General features: G+C 40.5%; 1 protein-coding gene across 2 annotated transcripts in view; it reads right to left on the reverse strand.

Moving 5' to 3' along the window:
* The window catches only part of man1a2 (mannosidase, alpha, class 1A, member 2), a 155380-nt gene that overhangs the window by 65747 nt on the left and 70905 nt on the right, over positions 1-18728 (reverse strand). For both annotated transcript variants that reach the window (XM_015364169.2, XM_006639363.3), the window contains exon 5: positions 2238-2356. In XM_015364169.2, the coding sequence (XP_015219655.1) occupies positions 2238-2356 (119 nt within the window). The remainder of the gene's footprint in view (positions 1-2237; positions 2357-18728) is intronic.

Here is an 18728-nt window from a genome sequence, read left to right on the forward strand (position 1 = left end):
CCAAACAGTAATTCTCACACAGGACCAGACAACATTTCACTGCTTGCAGGAGATCTAATTTAGCATTACCCAAGTAACAGAAAATAGCAAAGCTCCAAAGAAGCTCCAGAAGAGTTTGAACCATGGACCATGCAGCTCACGTCGACCAAAAAGGAATTAGAAATTGTCTTGATTAAAAGGGGTTGTGAATGAGTTTCAAGACCAGAAATTAACTCACAAAATGTTTACTTTCCTTAGGACATGTGAGGTAAAAACCCTGCATTTTTCATATACAGTTCACCACTAGACTTAATGTTGGTTTAGGCCTAGGGACTCCAAAGGCTAAATTCAACACTACACATTCACGGCTCTTGTTGTAAGCACAATCAACGCAGCACCTGACCAATACTGTCCCAATACTAACGCCTAAAAGGAGGATGGAACACAAAAAAAGTGGTCTTTGTGCAGAAATACCCAGACATAAAAGGTGATATTCTGTACCAAACTGCTTCAGTATAAAGCAAAAATAGTCATTTTAACTTCACTGTCCCAGTACTTATGAAGGGGAACTGTAGTCTTGAAACCAGATCATCCAGAAGGTATGTCAATAATGGTTTCTACAAACAATGACCTTTGATTTTCGATTCTGTAATGCCCACCATGAGCCGTGAAAACCATTCTGAATAAAGTGACGTGCAGTTGGGATTATTCAACACTGCCCAACACAATAAAAGCTTTGATGCAGAAAGTGCTAGGGAGGATCTCTGTGTAGCCTTTACAAGCACACTGACAGGATGGATAACAGCAGACCTCAGCTGCACAATAACCTAGCCTACCTTTCCCCATGTACTACTTATCTGCCTGTTGGCTTTTATTACTGTATATCCGATTTAAGCAGTACAAAAAGGGTGTAATGTGCTACTAGAAAAATTACAATTTCAAGCACCTTTCCTAAATCATCTGAAAAAAGAAAAATGTCCCAACAGGGTAAACGATGCCAGGATGCTGCAATGTTTTAATTGAATAACATATCATTAAAGAAAGAAACAGAATAATAGGTAACAATTAGTCAGGGACAGCAGCACAACATCAATTCTCCACCTAGGAGGTATTAATGCTGTGTGTGTGGGTGTGACAGGGAACAACAGGGCTTTCAAAGACTTTTTTTATAGCATGGTTAAATATTTTATTCCATATACCTCAGACTTAGGAAACAAACTAACACCATAACACATTAATTAGAAAAACCTGTCAATGCAATGTCTGGCTGTGCAGAAATGTGTTCTTTTCCGTTTTGTGTTGAAATAATGCCCAATAATCAGTCCTGATTTCTTGCAAGTCGTGCTACAGATCCATATGTGTAGTATTTGGGCATTAAAGCCTTGGTGTGTGAGGCACCCATCAATAATTGGCAACAATTCTGAATCAAATACCAGCAACTGTTATCAAGAGAACTTCCGGAACACAGCCTACATCATTCCCAGGGTGTTTCTCGAAAAGAGTAGGGGTGTAACCCCGGTGTCCTGGCCAAATTTCCCCATCGGCTGTTATCAATCATGGCCTCCTAACAATCCCCCTCTGTGAATTGGCTTCATTACTCTGCTCTCCTCCCCACTGTGAGCTGATGTGTGGGGAGCGTTCTGGCGCACTATGGCTGCCGTCGCATCATCCAGGTGGATGCTGCACATTGGTGGTGGTGGAGGGGATCCCCATTACCTGTAAAGCGCTTTGAGTGGAGTGTCCAGAAAAAGCGCTATATAAGTGTAAGCAATTATTATTATTATTATTATTCAGCTCCATCAAGAAACAGCTACAGTGCAAGGAACTGGGTAACTGTACTAGACACTTTCATTATCAGGGCTAATGTGAAATCCAAGGAACAGTATGGATTTCACTTCCATTTAATCCCATTTACCCACTGGAATACTGATGAATCTGCAGTTTGGGGTTCTCCTATCAGCTCTCTTAATTACACAGTGAAGGCCAATTATGAGAAAATCTTTGCTCCCTGGAGTGTGATCTCTGGCAAGTGAGTAGACGCCTGCCCAAACCAGAAAGTCATTGTTAACCCCGAGAAGATCTGAGATCAGTCTCACAGGCAAGCCTGCAGACAGCTATGAAGCACTAATACCTCAGCTCTCCTGGTGCTGTTGCACAGATCTGTGGAGAACATGCTACAGGTCTGAGGGGAGGTGGTTACAAAGCGAGATCCTCTGAGGGGGGGTCTCCGCTGAAAGGGGATTTCTGCTTGCTCTTACCACACTGAAGTCCAGGTTCTGCTCAATCCATTCCTGTCCATCTTTGAATTCGTCGTGAAGACCCATGATGTAGAGTGTGTCTAAGGCATCAACAATTGTTGCTCCCATTTGGGAATTCCCTGTAAAAGAAATCAGGATCGATGTAACATTCCCTACCCACATTCATTATCTTACAGGAGAGGAAAAGCAGAACAGTTATACACTGATGTTTTACATTTAGTACATACACAGCTTAATTACAGTTACTCTTTCTGGCAAAGGTATTAAACTAGTGTATTACCTTTAAAGACATTGGCAAATTTATTGAATAAAGGCAGCTAGACCTTTTTTGTACTGTATCTCTAAATATTGGTGTCATTTGTATAACAGACAGCATGATTACAGAGCTTGAAAATTTCAGAAAGTACCAGTAGGGGGACCATGCTAGTGGAAACTTTAATGGGTGAACAAACGGGCTTGTGGGTTTTACAGAAAGATGGAATTAGAATTTTCTAAGCTTTACTAATTGATGAGTGTGATACACTTCTAAGCTGAAACAAGAACGATTCCAGCTGCGGCACGGGGCAGATTACCCTTTTAATGAGATACTGCATCACTCGATTGTTCCAGTATATAAAACAGATATTTTTACGTACATGAATAATGTATGAATCTGACTGCGAAGGCTGTTATCAAGACTGAAATCTATCCAGACTTTTGTCACATAGTTAGTGACCCAGTAACATGGTACTGCTTATGTTAAAAGTTTTCATTAAAAAAAAAACTGTTACCTTGCATTTGTGTGCTATGTCATACAGAAACAAGAGCCAGGAATTTTTAAAAATCACCAGGACATCAGAAGGCAGATGGTAGGCTTTTATGTAACTTCCGAGTGCACTAAAACAGAGCAAGAAATAATCTACTCTTTTAAGCGAGATGACATAATTCACAAAGAATACCCAATTTTTTTTCTTGAAAAAAATACATTGTTGCAACAGGACCAAAAAGATATATACCGTACCTCCAGAACACACTGCAAAAATCCACACTTCTCTGATTTCATTTCTTGAAATAAATGTTATTAGCCCTTGCTAATAAGCTGACCTCTATGCCTGTGTCTTCATTTTTCAGAATGACTGCCATAAAGTGTATGAGCCAGAGCTGAAACCAGAGGGCACCCTACCAATAAAATCCCAGGCCACGTCTGAACTCGGCAGACACGTCTCAACCGAGAGAATAACACGCAAGTCCGCAGACTGACGGAGGGGGGCTGTTCTCGGACCCGGGCATGGAAACACACCGTGTGGACTCTTCCCACAGTCCAGAACCATTCCAGGAAACTGCCATTGCTCTGGACCCCCTGAACACAGGGGCCTCCAGACAGCACAGTCGACATTCCAAGCATCCTCCTCTACTCATTTGCATCTTGTGAAAAATCGGAGAGTCTGAAATAAAGCTGACCGTCAATTTACTAACACCAGCCTGCGTTCGTTTCCACATGCCCAGATCTGTTTGATCCTCCCCTGATGGGTGCCTGCGGTATCTGCCGGGTTCCTGCCTGGTCACTGGGCAGCTGCATGCAGCTCGCTGTCCTGTTAGGCGCCATCACTCACGCTTTCTGACAGCACTGGGATTAAACCCAGCGAACCTCTGCGCCTTTTCCTCACCCTTGCACTTCCACTTTGCTAGGGCGTTGGGTTTAGCCCTCGAGCCTTTCCCACACTGGCACGGGCATCTTGAAAGACCCTGCAGTCGGCACATCGACTGGGGCGGAGTGGTGACCCTGTGGCTCAGGATCTGCCCCTGTGGCTGGAAGGTTGCTGGTTCAAATCCCGTGGCCGGCAGAGGAATCCTACTCCGTTGGGCCCCCGAGCAAGGCCCTTAACCCCAGCTGCTCCAGGGGCGCCGTATTAATGGCTGACCCTGCGCTCTGACCCCCAGCTTCTCTCCCTGTCTGTGTGCCTCATATAGAAGCTGGGGTATGCGAAAAGATGAATTTCTAATGCAAGAACTAGTGATGTTATGTGATGTAATGTTATGTTATCAGATTTAGCATCTCAACCCAAGGAAAGTATTGCCTATAGCTCAGTGTCCCAGGTCATTATTCTGGAACACTGGTTTGGAAATTGAGGCCCAGAGGTAAGGGTGACACCTAGTGGTCCAAACAAGCTAATTCCAGGAACAGACTGGTCTTCCTCTGATGTCTCCCACCCAGTGAGCAAGGCCAGCATAGCTTTGCTACTGGTTCCACTGCTGCTCACACACGGACGCAGATCCCCACACTGAAACGGTTCGTAACATCCCTTCTTAATTGCCACTTTTGTAAAACAAGTCCAGGATTCCTCTACAAATCATATCTTTGCTAAGAAGTTACAGGAATGCTGTCTGTTATATTAACAAATCCATCATTCATACAGAAAGTGCAGGCACACCATTTGTAAAGCAGAAGGGTTCATTAAACCACAGGTGACAGCTACATTACTCACATCTTTTCCAAGTCATTGGGAAATACTGTAAGTCTTAGGATAGGGTAAGAGAACTAAAATCAAATTAAATACACGATTGGAGTCAAAATACTTTTTCCTAAAGAAAGAAGCCTCTATGTGAAAGCTTGTCTAATTTTACAACTTAATGATGACTGGAATGCTAACTTCAACAGAAATCCAAAATGATAAAAATAAAATGCAGTCCCACTGACATGCAAATTGACAAATTGTCTTGTTCATGGTGAATTCCAGTAAGAGAGATGAAAAGGATAAAATACATTTGGATATGCCTCCTTCCATCATTCCTCTCTCATAAAAATGCTGAAGTGCAGTCTAAGAGGTCTTACACAGAACATGCATTTTTTATAGTGTCGCAAAGTCATACAGTAGCTTCAGTCATTTTACCTAATAACTAACAAGATGAATTCATAAAATACGAAGTAATTTTAGGAAACAAACACTGCGCTGCTCATTCTCTTCCTTAGAGCATAATATTAAAGAACAAGGAAGAATTGCAGATCCTGTACTACCAGGAGGTCTCAGAGGGAATGCATTATTTAGATCCCGTGTGAGTGCGGGAAAGTGAAACTCAAGTCACGTTCGAAGCTCCACTCTGTAAGAGAAATTCCGCTAGTTCTATTTTTAAAGTTAACATCTTTCATAAAGCTGAGATTAATGCACATAAAATATGCATTAAGAAAAGAATAACTAAGAGCTGAAAAGATGTTGAAATTTGCTATACATGTCCATTTATTTTATTGGTAAATACGAAAGGTGTTTGGAACAATATTTATCACTTAACTTACTTAATGGACCCCTTATAATTTTCTTGAAGTATATACAGTTTGTGGGAATACAGTACAGTCAGCTTTATCTCGCTGCTATAACACACATTTCCCAACACGAATCAGATATTAATCGATGATTTTATTACTTCCACAATTTCTCAGAACGCCAGTGTGAGTGGTTGTAACGCGATTGAACATTACGGAAACCAGTCACACAAACAGGAATGAATGGCTTTGTGGCTGCCATTCACAATGAATATCAATGTAAATTTAATTTCCTAAATATTTCTTCAGGCTCCTTGGGTTCAGTGAAAAAGGTCCCCCCCCCCTCCTCCACTGCTGCATACTGTATGCTGCTGCTTAGCAAGGAAGACCGACGGTACTTGCATTCGATTAATGAATGTTGCAACAGTAAAACCATTTTACCAAATAACATATAAGAACAGTAACATACAAAACTGTGTAGACAAAAGTCTATCATGAATGAATGCATCTTCCCCAATCCCTTATAGTCTACTGAATCAATGATTATTCAATTTTGAGGTTCTTAGGAAAGCAACTTCAGGATTGCGTTATAGCAGAACAGACTATTTACCATATCAGTTTTATACTATAAGCAGGCGTATGGGCTAGAAAGGGTTTTGTAGACATTTTACACGTATAAATTAACCATACTTGGATGCTTTGGGTGTAAATGTTGAACGAGTCACACAGCTTATACTAAAAAAATGTAACAGCATGCCATTATAAACAAGATTTAGTTGCAACGGCACTAAATCCATGTCAAACGCGTTTTCCCTGACATTTACCAAAGATATACAGCTAAAGCATTCATCACGACACACCGGGCAGCAGCTCAGGACTCGTATCTGGCTTCTGTACAGCAACCAAACCTCACCAAAAAAAAAAAGGCCCTTTATCACTTCATTCATTTGCAAACATTAATTACATTTTGTACTTACAACAGTGAAGTTAACAGCAATTTTTTAATCAGTCAAACACATTTAATTAAAGATGTTTCAAAATTAGTGTTGGTTCTACAAGAATAATAGCCGTCTAGCGAGCTTACAAGCAGCTTAAAACACTTTTTGTCAAACATGTCAACATTAGCAGGCCTGTCACGGTAGTAGAAAACAGCTTTAGGTATTAAAAACATAAGAGTAAATAACGACAAGAAATTACATTGGGCTTTGATGTTCCTTTGATTTTTTTTCATTCTAAGTGGCTGCATTTTTTAAACCTCATGCTTACAGTCCACACATTTCATTCCCAGTTCTGCTATTATAGCTGTGTTCTCAAACCCTTAGGCTACACACTTCACAATGACTGACATATCAGGAGCTCACCTACAATATACTGCATGTACCATGATTAAGGTGTGGTTAATATTACCTTACCTGTTCATAAAAGAACTGATTTAATTAGAAGTAACCATGACTTCCGCTAACTAGAACCTTTCTTCTTGTAATTAAATCCATAGCAGAGAATAATCGGAATGGGATCCGGTTACCTTTTTGCCCGATATATTACAAATGTTTCAAACAAACTCACACAGCCAGGGGACTTGAAAACCTGTCTTAATCAGAAGTCCACTGCCTGCAGGCCCACACTTCTGCGCTTGGTACAACTTTGCAAGGAAAATCTGGCCAATTTGCAAAATACACACAATCAAAAGAGAACACTCCCGATTTATTGGCTTGAAAAAAATCTAAGACATTAATGGAACTTAATACCCTCAATACCGAAACACTAGAGCTCAGAGCTCTAGTCAGAGCCCACAGAGCTCAGACTGCACAAGCAACATGAACGCTCTTGATTTAAAGTGCCCATTCAAGAACTCTAGACTTCAGCCTCTCAGCTGCAACAAATATACTGCTCACACTGGGTATAAGACCAAAGCATTATGTACACATTTAAATTTCCCTCAGCTTTGTTAACATTTCATGAAAGGCTGACTTTAACCTATAGTGGAGCTTTCTTCGGGAAGCATTGTTTTCTTTCTTCTCTTTTCAGCATAGAATAAACCTTTACTTGTTCCTTGGCAGCCTGTGCATGCTGACGCAGCTCCCTGCTTGAACTACATTAACCTACAGTTTTGTGCACCAGTCCAGTGAAAGACTCAAGCCAGCGCAGACCTGTCCAGCCCAATCGACAGCCTCATGGGGAGAGTGTGGCACCCTGATAAAGAGCATGTTCTACTCAATGTCTGAAGCCTCAATACAGTGTCAGTGTCACGAGATGGGAAACGTATACTGTACTTGCGTTAACAAATCTCCAAACAGAAAAGGCATATTTTTGAATAGTTAAAGAATTATGTAAAACGTATGTACAGTGGTGTGAAAAAGTGCTCGCCCCCTTCCTGATTTCTTATTTTGTTTCATGTTTGTCACACTGAAATGTTTCAGATCAAATGATTTAAATGAAATGTCATAAAGCCATTTCTAAAGCTTTGGAACTCCAGCGAACCACAGTGAGAGCCATTATCCACAAATGGCGAAAACATGAAACAGTGATGAACCTTTCCAGGATTGGCCGGCCAACCAAAATTACCCCAAGAGCGCAGCGACGACTCATCCAAGAGGTCAGAAAAAAACCCAGAACAACATCCAAAGAACCGCAGGCTTCACTTGCCTCAGTTAAGGTCAGTGTTCATGACTCCACCATAAGAAAGAGACTGGGCAAAAATGGCCTGCATGGCAGAATTCCAAGACGAAAACCACTGCTGAGCAAAAAGAACATAAAGGCTCGTCTCAGTTTTGCCAGAAAACATCCTGATGATCCCCAAGACTTTTGGGAAAATACTCTGTGGACTGATGAGACAAAAGATGAACTTTTTGGAAGGTGTGTGTCCTATTACATCTGGCGTAAAAGTAACACAACATTTCAGAAAAGGAACATCATACCAACAGTAAAATATGGTGGTGGTAGTGTGATGGTCTAGGGCTGTTTTGCTGCTTCAGGACCTGGAAGACTTGCTGTGGTAAATGGAACCATCTACCAAATGGTTGTCTACCAAAAAATCCTGAAGGAGAATGTCCAGCCATCTGTTCGTGACCTCAAGCTGAAGCCCACTTGGGTTCTGCAGCAGGACAATGATCCAAAACACACCAGCAAGTCCACCTCTGAATGGCTTAAGAAAAACAATATGAAGACTAGTGGCCTAGTCAAAGTCCTGACCTGAATCTGATTGAGATGTTGTGGCATGACCTTAAAAAAGCGGTTAAAGCTCGAAAACCCTCCAATGTGGCTGAATTACAACAATTCTGCAAAGATGAGTGGGCCGAAATTCCTCCACAGTGCTGTAAAATAATAACTAATTGCCAGTTATCGCAAACGCTTGATTGCAGTTGTTGCTGCTAAGGGTGGCCCAACCAGTTATTAGGTTTAGGGGGCAATCACTTTTTCACACAGGGCCATGTAGGTTTGGATTTTTTTTTCCCTTAATAATAAAAACCTTCGTTTAAAAACTGCATTTTGTGTTTACTTGTGTTATCTTTGTCTAATATTTCAATTTGTTTGATGATCTGAAACATTTCAGTGTGACAAACATGCAAAAAAATAAGAAATCAGGAAGGAGGCAAACACTTTTTCAAACCACTGTAAGTATGAAAATACCCCAGATTTCTAATTAAAAAAAACTTTATTGTAAATACTAAGATTTCTCTCAATTTTAAGAGTTTTTCATTATTCTAACATTATTTTTAAGTCTGGTTATGACCAACTCATTCAATTTTACTAGAGTACTTGAATGTTTCTTTCAGTGGCGTGAAAACTATTTTCTTATATGCATCGGTATGCACATATTGTAGTATCCTTGTGGCTTTTATTTACTCCAACATCCTTTTTTTATTTACTCCTTCATCTTGACCTACTTTAAGGCAGCATGCAAATGTTCCAAAATTCCTAAAGCTCCGAAAATTATTTTTCATTATGCTAATTTCCTATTCTTATTCGCCATGGGTAAACAATACTGAGTCACACAATGCCTCTGTGATTTGGATCAGCACAATGCAGAAAAGTCCAGATTTTTCTCAGGTGGTGAACTACTCCAAGACTGAACTTTATTACACTGTAGTGGAAAACTGAAGATACACACTGTACAGTACACAAGGCTGTTGTTTTTGTGTCCAGGCTGTCCTCTTTTGATTATAACAAAGCACCAGTCAAGGAGATTAATTTGACCAGTTTGCCGTGTTTACCAGGAGATTAATTTCTGAAGTGCGGAAATGAGCGCTTCCTGCTGTTTTTTTTTAGCCGTGCACAAGAAGGTGACCTACCAGGTATCAGTAGACAATGACAGCGACAGGAGCGGATGCTCGCTAGGGGCTGCAGGGTCTGCCGATGTCCTTTCGGAGCAGGCCAAGTGCTCACTGAATCAGGCAATTCAGGAACACTCCAAAATAAGAATAAGACACCTGCAAAACTGAGCCCTCCAGGCTGGCTTTCTTTGATGATTCTTTCATCATCAGCAGCATATTAAAAACAACATGTGCATGAAGTGAATCATGTCACTGTCGCAGGCATGTGGTGTTGCTACTAAAGTGACACTTTGTGTGTACAGTATGTCCAGCATGAGTCCCAACACTGTCTTACACTCTTACCGAAATGGCTTTGAAGTGGCACTGTGGTCCTTGCTTCTGTGTGGGCTCATTCAAATTGCCCGAACAGTGTATGAGTCAGACTGGCTGTTTGGTAACAGTTTGTATATAGGGAAAGTCAAGTCTAATCGCACATGCGGCAACTATTTTTCAGCATATAGTTTTTTTCTGTCAGATAGAGACAGATCTCTATCAGTAGATTAATACGTACTGTAACTCTCAAAAAGGGTTTTCATTCATTTCGTATGACCTTTCCATTCCAGTGTTTCAGTGCCTAATAGTTCTTCTCCCTGCTAAGTTCCTAGGACACATTTTTCCATAAAGTGCACTTTTATGTCAATGTAGTACTGTACCTCCACCCGAATGTGGAGAAAAACAAATTTATATGTGTTTAGTATACAATCCAGCTGCCATAAACAACACCCTGTACATGTCAAGCACTCCTGATGAAAGAAGTTCTGTTTGCATGGCGAATACAGTGCAGTCCAAAGATCAAGGCAGCCTGGAACAAGACATGCATGTTGTTCTGCATTACCTGTACAGGTGCAGAACACAAGCACCTTTTCACAACTTAGAAGACCCGTGCTTGTATTTCTCAAATGAATGTACAGTAATCATTAAAAAGTGCCAATATAACACAAGAAAAGCTAAACATAGAAACGCTTTGTGAGTATAAACCTAGATTTAAGACATAAAAATGAAATAGTGTGAGTTACAGGTTTCTAGGTTCTATAGAACTCCAATCCAATTATTCACCCTAAAATTCCTATTTAAAGATTAGGATCACTTGTTTAAATAATTGATCAATTAAGCCATTAGTGTTTAAGGGAACACAGGACCTTGAGTGCTGAAGGACATCCTGATTTTTGTTTCAAATGATATCTAAATTACTTAATTGAACACACCACCAGTTTAATTGATCACGGTTGAATTGTTCCAGGTCTTTTGAAATTGATGTTTTAAACACAACCTATAAAAGCTTCTGGACTGGGACTATCCAGCACCAGGCTTGGAGAACACTCCAGGATTGGGTGAGGTGAGGTTTCTTTGGTTTACTGCTATTTCATTTAATAATTTGTGATAGTCTGACGGTTTGAATGTTTTGCTTGGCAGGACCAGGCAGAGATTTTAATTAGGACATCCTTATGAAAGCGATTCAGTACCCAGTGTGTCTACCACTAACTCAAACACAACAGCTTGGCATGGCTCAGCAAAGCCACTGAGCACAAACCACATGGGCATTCCCTCAAACTGTTAGACAACTGCTAAAACAGAAATGTTGAAATAGCCCACATGTGGGTAAGATCCGTTGATAAAGGAGGCCAGCAGATCACATTGATATGAGACCGAAACTACTGCAGCAATTCTTCAATGACTCTTGCAATGTGGGGCGCAGTATTATCAAGTTAATTATAAAGTTATTATCAAGAAATACTAAGGTGTTAAGCAGACAGTGGAGGTGGGGCACAAGCCTCCAATGTAGTCAAGGTAATGCTCTGCAGTGAGATTACCAATGGCAACGACACATTCGTGGGACAGTAACGATCTCAAACTACCTGCTACCAAAACGGTGCTACTGCCATCCCCAAACCTCAGCAACCTTTTGTGGTTTCTCCTACTTCACGTACACATTACCACAATCACCAAGCAGTAAAAAGAACTGTGATTCATCACCAAAATCCCACCCTTTGCCAATATCCAGTGAGCTGTTATCTATGCAGATACACAAACCAGGGTCATACAGCTCCCTGATACTGAGTGACACATAACGTTACCATCAAGGGGAGCCCAATATCCACGAGCATGTTTGTAGGCCAATAAATCCACCTAAGTTGTGCCAACAGCCCTACAGTAGCTCTTCTGGTGCTCAAGTGATGCCTCAGGCCCTTAGGCTCATGACACCATACTCAAACTGGTACCAGCTGATTATCTAGCATTGCATAATAATTTCGGTAAAACAAATATTTCATCTCTTGTTTTTGAAGAAACCTAAATGTAATTTTGAAAAACCAAGTTGAAGATGAAGATGAGCTAAAAACTTTGGATGTCATCCTATAAGCTGGTATGCTCAATGCTGGAAAAGGTTCATATAGAGTAAGTTTATGAACAGGGTACACCTGTATGGTTTGCAGCTGTTGGAGCACTCCGAGTAATGTTGCACCACAGCAAAGCTTTGAATAGCGCTGCTGTAGCAGGGAAGCATTGTTTGTTTAGAGCTGTGTGTTTCTGGATGTCCTAGGTTTGTTATACACAGTTAACACTAAAGGGAACAACAGACAGTCTAGCTTTGATGCAACTCCGCAGGTTGTCGGGTTTGCTGCAATGGCACTGAGCCTTGCTGTAGCACTGTGTCAGTAACTCAGAAGCCCAATGACAATGTCGAAAAGCTGCAGTGGTAAGCTCAGAGCCCTGATTTAAACCAGCATGGGAAGTGTTATAAATCCTGCTTGAGGGTCACACAGCCATAAAACCAACAACTAGACTCACTCTCAAAGAACTTGCACATCCCATGACAGAGAAATGGCAATAAAAATATAACCAGATTTGAAAGCTACAGGCCAGTGGAACGGATAGATTCCAGGTTTTGACTGTGAGCAAAGGATAACTTCATCCTATTTCACATTAGATCTATGGGCAGAAATACAGTTAGAAACATTTTGCTTTCTGTGTCCAATGGTTTTGATGTTTTTAACAGGCTTACACCAGAGGGCTATCAATTATAATAATTATTTCCCAGCCTATTGTATCAAACTGCTAAATCAGAGCTGTGGGTAACACCCAAGGGATAAGAAAATGTAAAACAGCACTCTTCCCTTCATCAAATGAATATAATCTCCGAGGATTTCCTTTCGATTTGCTCTCTTGGTATCCTCCTTATTGTAAAATCTCACCGATGTAAGAGGATTAGAAACTGGTATTTGTATTGGTGATATTTCTAAAGGTTTTTTTCCTTTTCCAAGGGGACAAGTTTCCAGTATTGTGAAATAAGAAAAAGAGGACATGGAGAATTCCCGAAGTGCTGGTTTAAAATTACCCAACATCCTCTGGGTGCATGAATGACAAAGACGTAGATGCAGGGGCGTAATTCACAAAGTAAAACGAATTAAGCACATTTTCCCCATCCACACTGTGAAGGTAAAACAGCTCCGTCCCCGAGACCAGTGCTATTATAAAGTCTCCAATGTATAGTTCATGCACTGACTTTGAAACTGAAATTAACCATGGTGAAACATTGCATTGAAAGAAAAACACATTGCTGTATTAGCTTCAAATGTAAAATCTCAGTTTCTACAATGTTTTCATACAGTAAATATGACAGCAAGAAAGCAATCAAGAACTGTTGGTTTACTTCTTTCAAGAGCTATGTAGCGTACTGTATATAGCAAAGATGAACACTAAAACACAGAGCTATTATCGTGGTTAGATTCACAAAGACAGCTACAGTATATGAAGGCCCGAGCCCTGACACAAAATAGCTTTCAAGGAGGAAAATGAGCTGAGGTGAAAAGAAACGTCTGCAGCACACAAACAGGGAGCATGCAGGGGACCTCGGTTTAAGATTTAGTACAAAGACAGACTACAGGGAGTAACCCCTAACCCCAAAGACCATTGCACATGTATCATTCCTCATTTTCTGAAAGCTAAAAATGCAAAACAGCAGCATGAGAGAATCCAGTGAAACAATTCCAACACGTTACTCATCTAACGTCTCCAGGGCTTCGGAAACAAGGTCCTCATTGACAAGGAAAACAAGCAGAAGATGCCATGAACATACAGCCTGGTAACAAGGTTAAAAACCAGGCAAGATGATAAAAGGGGCATTCAAGCATAACAACGCAGATCCGATTCGAGCCGTGAGATTCAGCGGAGGGTCGCAGTTTAACGCGAGAGCCTTTGGGATTCATTAAAAAGGCCTCCAACCACAGCCTCCTGCCCCGGCTTTAACTGATCATCGTAAACAAGTTTTCTGCAATCCGCTCACCCAGGGCAGGCCGGGTTCTAAGAGTTTTGACAGCTAATAGTTACTGATGACCATCGCGCTCGGTTTCAATGCATTCGCCACCACTCGGCCTCCTTGGGGAAGGACCAGCAGGGAGAGTCTGGCAAGGTCACACTGCGAGTCCGAGACCATGGCCGTACACGCATGAACGCTTGACGGATTTGGCGGGGTTTTAATTTTATACAACTCGCAAGCCCCATCTCATAAAACAGCAGGTTAGAGGACAACAGAGAAATCCTTTAAAGCCATTGGAAATCCCCCAGAGGACACGGTTTAAATAAAAACATGAGACAGATTGCAACAGTGTTGCTGCAAGCGAAGCCAGCTTTCAGTTGGAGTTTGCTCCGAGGGAAATACTATTTGGACTGGACTGACTAAACCTGTCGCAGTGCGAAGGCTGAGAGGAATATTCCGAGTTCATTACATTCATCCGATGCTGTGACCAAATAACAGAACTTATCTGGAGCATGTACGAGACATCTGTTGTGTCAATCCATCAACTGGCACATCGATTTGCTTCCCTCCTGTCGAGGTAGAGCCACAGATTGTCATCAGACTTCAAGTAAACAAGGAAGGTGATGGAAATGCATTCTTAATTTCCCAATGGATGAAAAATAAAGCTTTATGGACCAAAAAGAACAGCAAATTCCAGTTCTGCGATAGATATTAAAAAACTTCGGATTTTTCTTCAGTTCGCCTTATGTCGTCTAGCAAGAATGGCTTTCATTTTTATTAGCCACTACTGATTTACATAGAAGATGGTGCCTCATTAGGCAGTAGAAAACAGAAGTGATAGGGAAAGTGAAATACCCTTTAATTTAAAAGACAGTCTATTTCCCCACACCAGTATTCGAGGGAGAGGAGGGGAGTATCTTGCTCTGGGAATAGCTTCCTATGACTGCTCTTAAAACCAAAGGGCTAATTCCTAGCACCAAAGATACAAATAAATTAAAATATGGTAAAAGAATGGTTATAACAAGGACACCTGTAAACAGAAAAAAAAACCAAGTGGCTTTCAAGCAAAGGTTTCTTTTTTAATTAATGTGCTGTAATTGACTTTTATCAAAGCTAGTGCCCACTGTGGACATGGTTCCTGGAAGGGCTGGTATTCCATTATGTTAATGTCGCACACTCAGACATCAGGTCTGTTAACTTCTCAGATAAACTGTTTTCTACCACAGCCACACCAGCAACGCGTCCTGAGTGGAGGAGTGGGGTTGTGGGAGACTTGCTTGTGTGGCTGTCAGGCTTCATTTAGTCCCAGTGTCACTTGCTATCACTTTTACTTAGCTGGTACATTTATTACTTAGATTGAAATGATATTATCTACTATTATATACTGCAGCTTAGCTTGATTACAAAGTTAAATATTGTAAACATTCTTGCATGCAATGATGATGCCGATACAGTTTATGGCACTCTTGAGGGTCTGTCTCATTTAATCGCATTAACAACCTAACCACATGCAAAACGATGTACCTGTATTTATTTTTCTTTATTTATATTTTTTCTCTTGCTCTCTATACTTTACCTCAAAGTCTAAAGCCTTTCAAGCAAGGATGTGTTTGGAGTTTAAAGCAGTTTGAGACCCATTTCTAGAGCTGTCAATCACTTAAACTCTTCTGTAAATCCCTATTTTTTTAGTAATGGGATGAAATATCGTCTTTACTCATTTGAACACCAGTCTTTTTTGTAATCTTGTTTTATCACAGTTATGCAATGTGGAACTATACTGAAGACTCATTCTTACTGCAACTGAGCAACACGTTAATTTGTGAGTTTTTGTTTCAGTATTGCCATACCATAATCTGTTTTTTGTATCGCCAGACCATAATCCGTTTTGTACCTTACAAGTGAAATGATACAAAATAATGTTGTCCCTATTGAGGGCAAATCAATAGTGAGACAGTATGTCTATCTCGTTTTATCTGACACAGCAGTTTCTAGATTGCCTTCCAGCACTAAATCTGGTTTTGGAATTAAAGAGTTTATTAATGGAAAACCACCTGACAACCTAAGGGAAAACAGTAGCTGCATAAAACAATTTCCAGATCACGATTTCCGGGTTTGCTACCCCTGTGTGGTATTTATACCAGCTTGCACTCAGCTCCCCTTCCGTTTCATCTGTAATATTTATTAGAACACAGAACAGCAAACACAAGCGTTTCCTTCAAAGGTTTGTCAGAGCTTCATATAAACCCCACACATTGTTTACAGCTCCCCTCAAGGTACCAGAAGCGTTCCAAGGCAGCTGATGCTATTAAACAAGAAATTTATATCTCTTCCTTCAGGGACTTGCTGGTGTCCATTTGAAAATGTCTGTCTCGTTTACAGTGCTGTTTGGTTCCAATGATTGATGCCACCTATTTTCCCATGACACTTCTGGTAAATTAAACCAAGCTGGCAACACATTATTTTGCAGACCTTTATTCATATATTACATGTTCACCTAAAACTAGGTACATCGCGGCAGAAGAAGTTTTTATAAGCCCAGACAAACTGGGTCTAAGATGCACACTGTAAACTGCACTTTCTGAAAGATGAAAAAGCAATTCATTAGAACTATTTATAAATAGATCTTGTATTACTAATTGTCAGAATATCATTCAATAACAGGTCTAACAAACAGCACGAAAATTGCTTAAAGAAACATTTTATTTTGGTCTTATAAAAGATCTTTGGCCATTTTATTATTATTTTGGAACTCGCTGTTATCTGTTGTTGTTCATTAATCAAGCGGCATTAGTTCAGATCCACAGTAGGAGTATTTCAGATCTTCATTGACAATGTTTAGGATAGGATTAATAGCTTCTGTATTCTGTTAAATGACTAACATATTAAAGAAAACAGGGATTTTATGTGTATTGCCTCAATGTTGTACATATTTCCCCTTCATTCCTTGCCTTTAAACAGTATCATAATGCTGACCCCCAATCACCAAGTCCTTACTGTACCAGCGCCTAACACAAACAGGCACATCTGACTTCTGCCAGGTACTGTTCAACTTTGTTATCCTGGTTCAAATCAGAACTGAAAAAGAGCAGAGGATTTGCAGCGAAGTTTTATTAATTTCTATGGCTATTGACTTGTAAACAACCTATGAGCTGAAGACAAAAAAAACTTAAGGATGGGTGCCTCCCACTTTCTCCTCTTCCTCGCATTTACCTGCTGTGCCTTTTTCTTGTTTCTGTTCTTCCAGAAAGGATCCGCTGTCTTCTTTGAAGTAAGCCTAAACTGAGTGTAGCAGAGCCTAAGCCCTCTCCTGAAGTGCACAGCACGCGCGGATACAAGGATGCCTACTATAAAAATCAGCACAATGCTTTGGATATAAAAAAATAACTAACATTTCAATATTCGTTCAAAACCTTCTTATTTTCAAAACTCTTACATTGCACAAATAATTTGATTACCTATGACTATGAACAGCGCAGCACAGTGACACAGTCAGGACCTTTGCTAACCTCACAGGCCTGTGTCATGGGTTCACTTCCTGACCCCAGGGTGCTGCCTGTGTGGAGTTTGTATGTTCTGCCCACGCTCGTGTGGGTTTCTTCCTCCAGTCTAAAGACATACTGTACTATAAGACTCATTGGCTTCTGGGGCAAACCGGCCCTAGTGTGAAAGTGTGCCCTGCCAGAGCCCGGTTGAGACAGAACCCAGTTCTGGCTGTAGTGACCAAAAGTGCACATGTACAACACTGTGGTTTCAGCAGCAACCTCAGTGTTACAACATTACTTCAGAATGCGCAGAGAGACGTACATGTAGGAGGACGTGGAACTGCTTTAATTACAGAGCCGGTGTGAGCTCAAACCAGAAAGAGCGTTTCTCTTCTTACTGTCTCTTTTTCAGTATGGAATCAACCTCCACTTGCTCACTGTCACTTATCACTACCCCTGGGTTTCTAAGGCGACCTGTTACCTCAGCCCTGATTAGGCCTGAAAAACACTCTTGTCCCTTTTCTTTCCTTCTGAAAAATATGATTAAAAAATACTTTACAATTCACCTTGAAAATGATTTAATTACATTACATTCTTAAAAGTTTAACAAGTAAAGTATTTACTTCCAAAAATTCAAATTCTCAATTTTTTTCTGCTTTAATTCTTTTTCTTTTTCAGATCTGATAGCCATTTACTTTAGCTGCTGCCTTTTAGCATTTTTGTTTTTTACTCAGAAAAGCTTAAACAGTTTGGCAAATATGGTATACAGTATGTCACAAAAACATGGAAAAAACAATCAGGCTAAATTGCCAAGGATCAAATACACCTGTGTTAGCAAGTGACAGGCCAAATACAAACATTTACTTCTGTCTATGTCTGGAGGGGGTTTGGAATCCAGATAAAATGTGAGAATGAATATTCAGCTGTGGCACAGGCATACAATGTGATGTATATGGCTGTCAAGCACCATCTTTTCTTCAAAAGATCAATTTAAGAATTTCCAGTGACTACTATTTCATTCCAGGAATCCATCTGAAAACAACCAAAGTACTTATGCTATCCCTTCCATGTAATATTCAGCATTAATAATAAAAACAATGTCCTTTGTTCCACACATAGCTCAGGGCCTGTGAAAAATCTTAGCAACCAGAGGTGCTCTGGCGGATTTAAGCACCAACACAGAACTGTCATACTGTTTAAATG

This window comes from Lepisosteus oculatus, chromosome 15 (genome assembly GCF_040954835.1).
Source record: "Lepisosteus oculatus isolate fLepOcu1 chromosome 15, fLepOcu1.hap2, whole genome shotgun sequence".
Taxonomy (NCBI): Eukaryota; Metazoa; Chordata; class Actinopteri; order Semionotiformes; family Lepisosteidae; genus Lepisosteus; species Lepisosteus oculatus.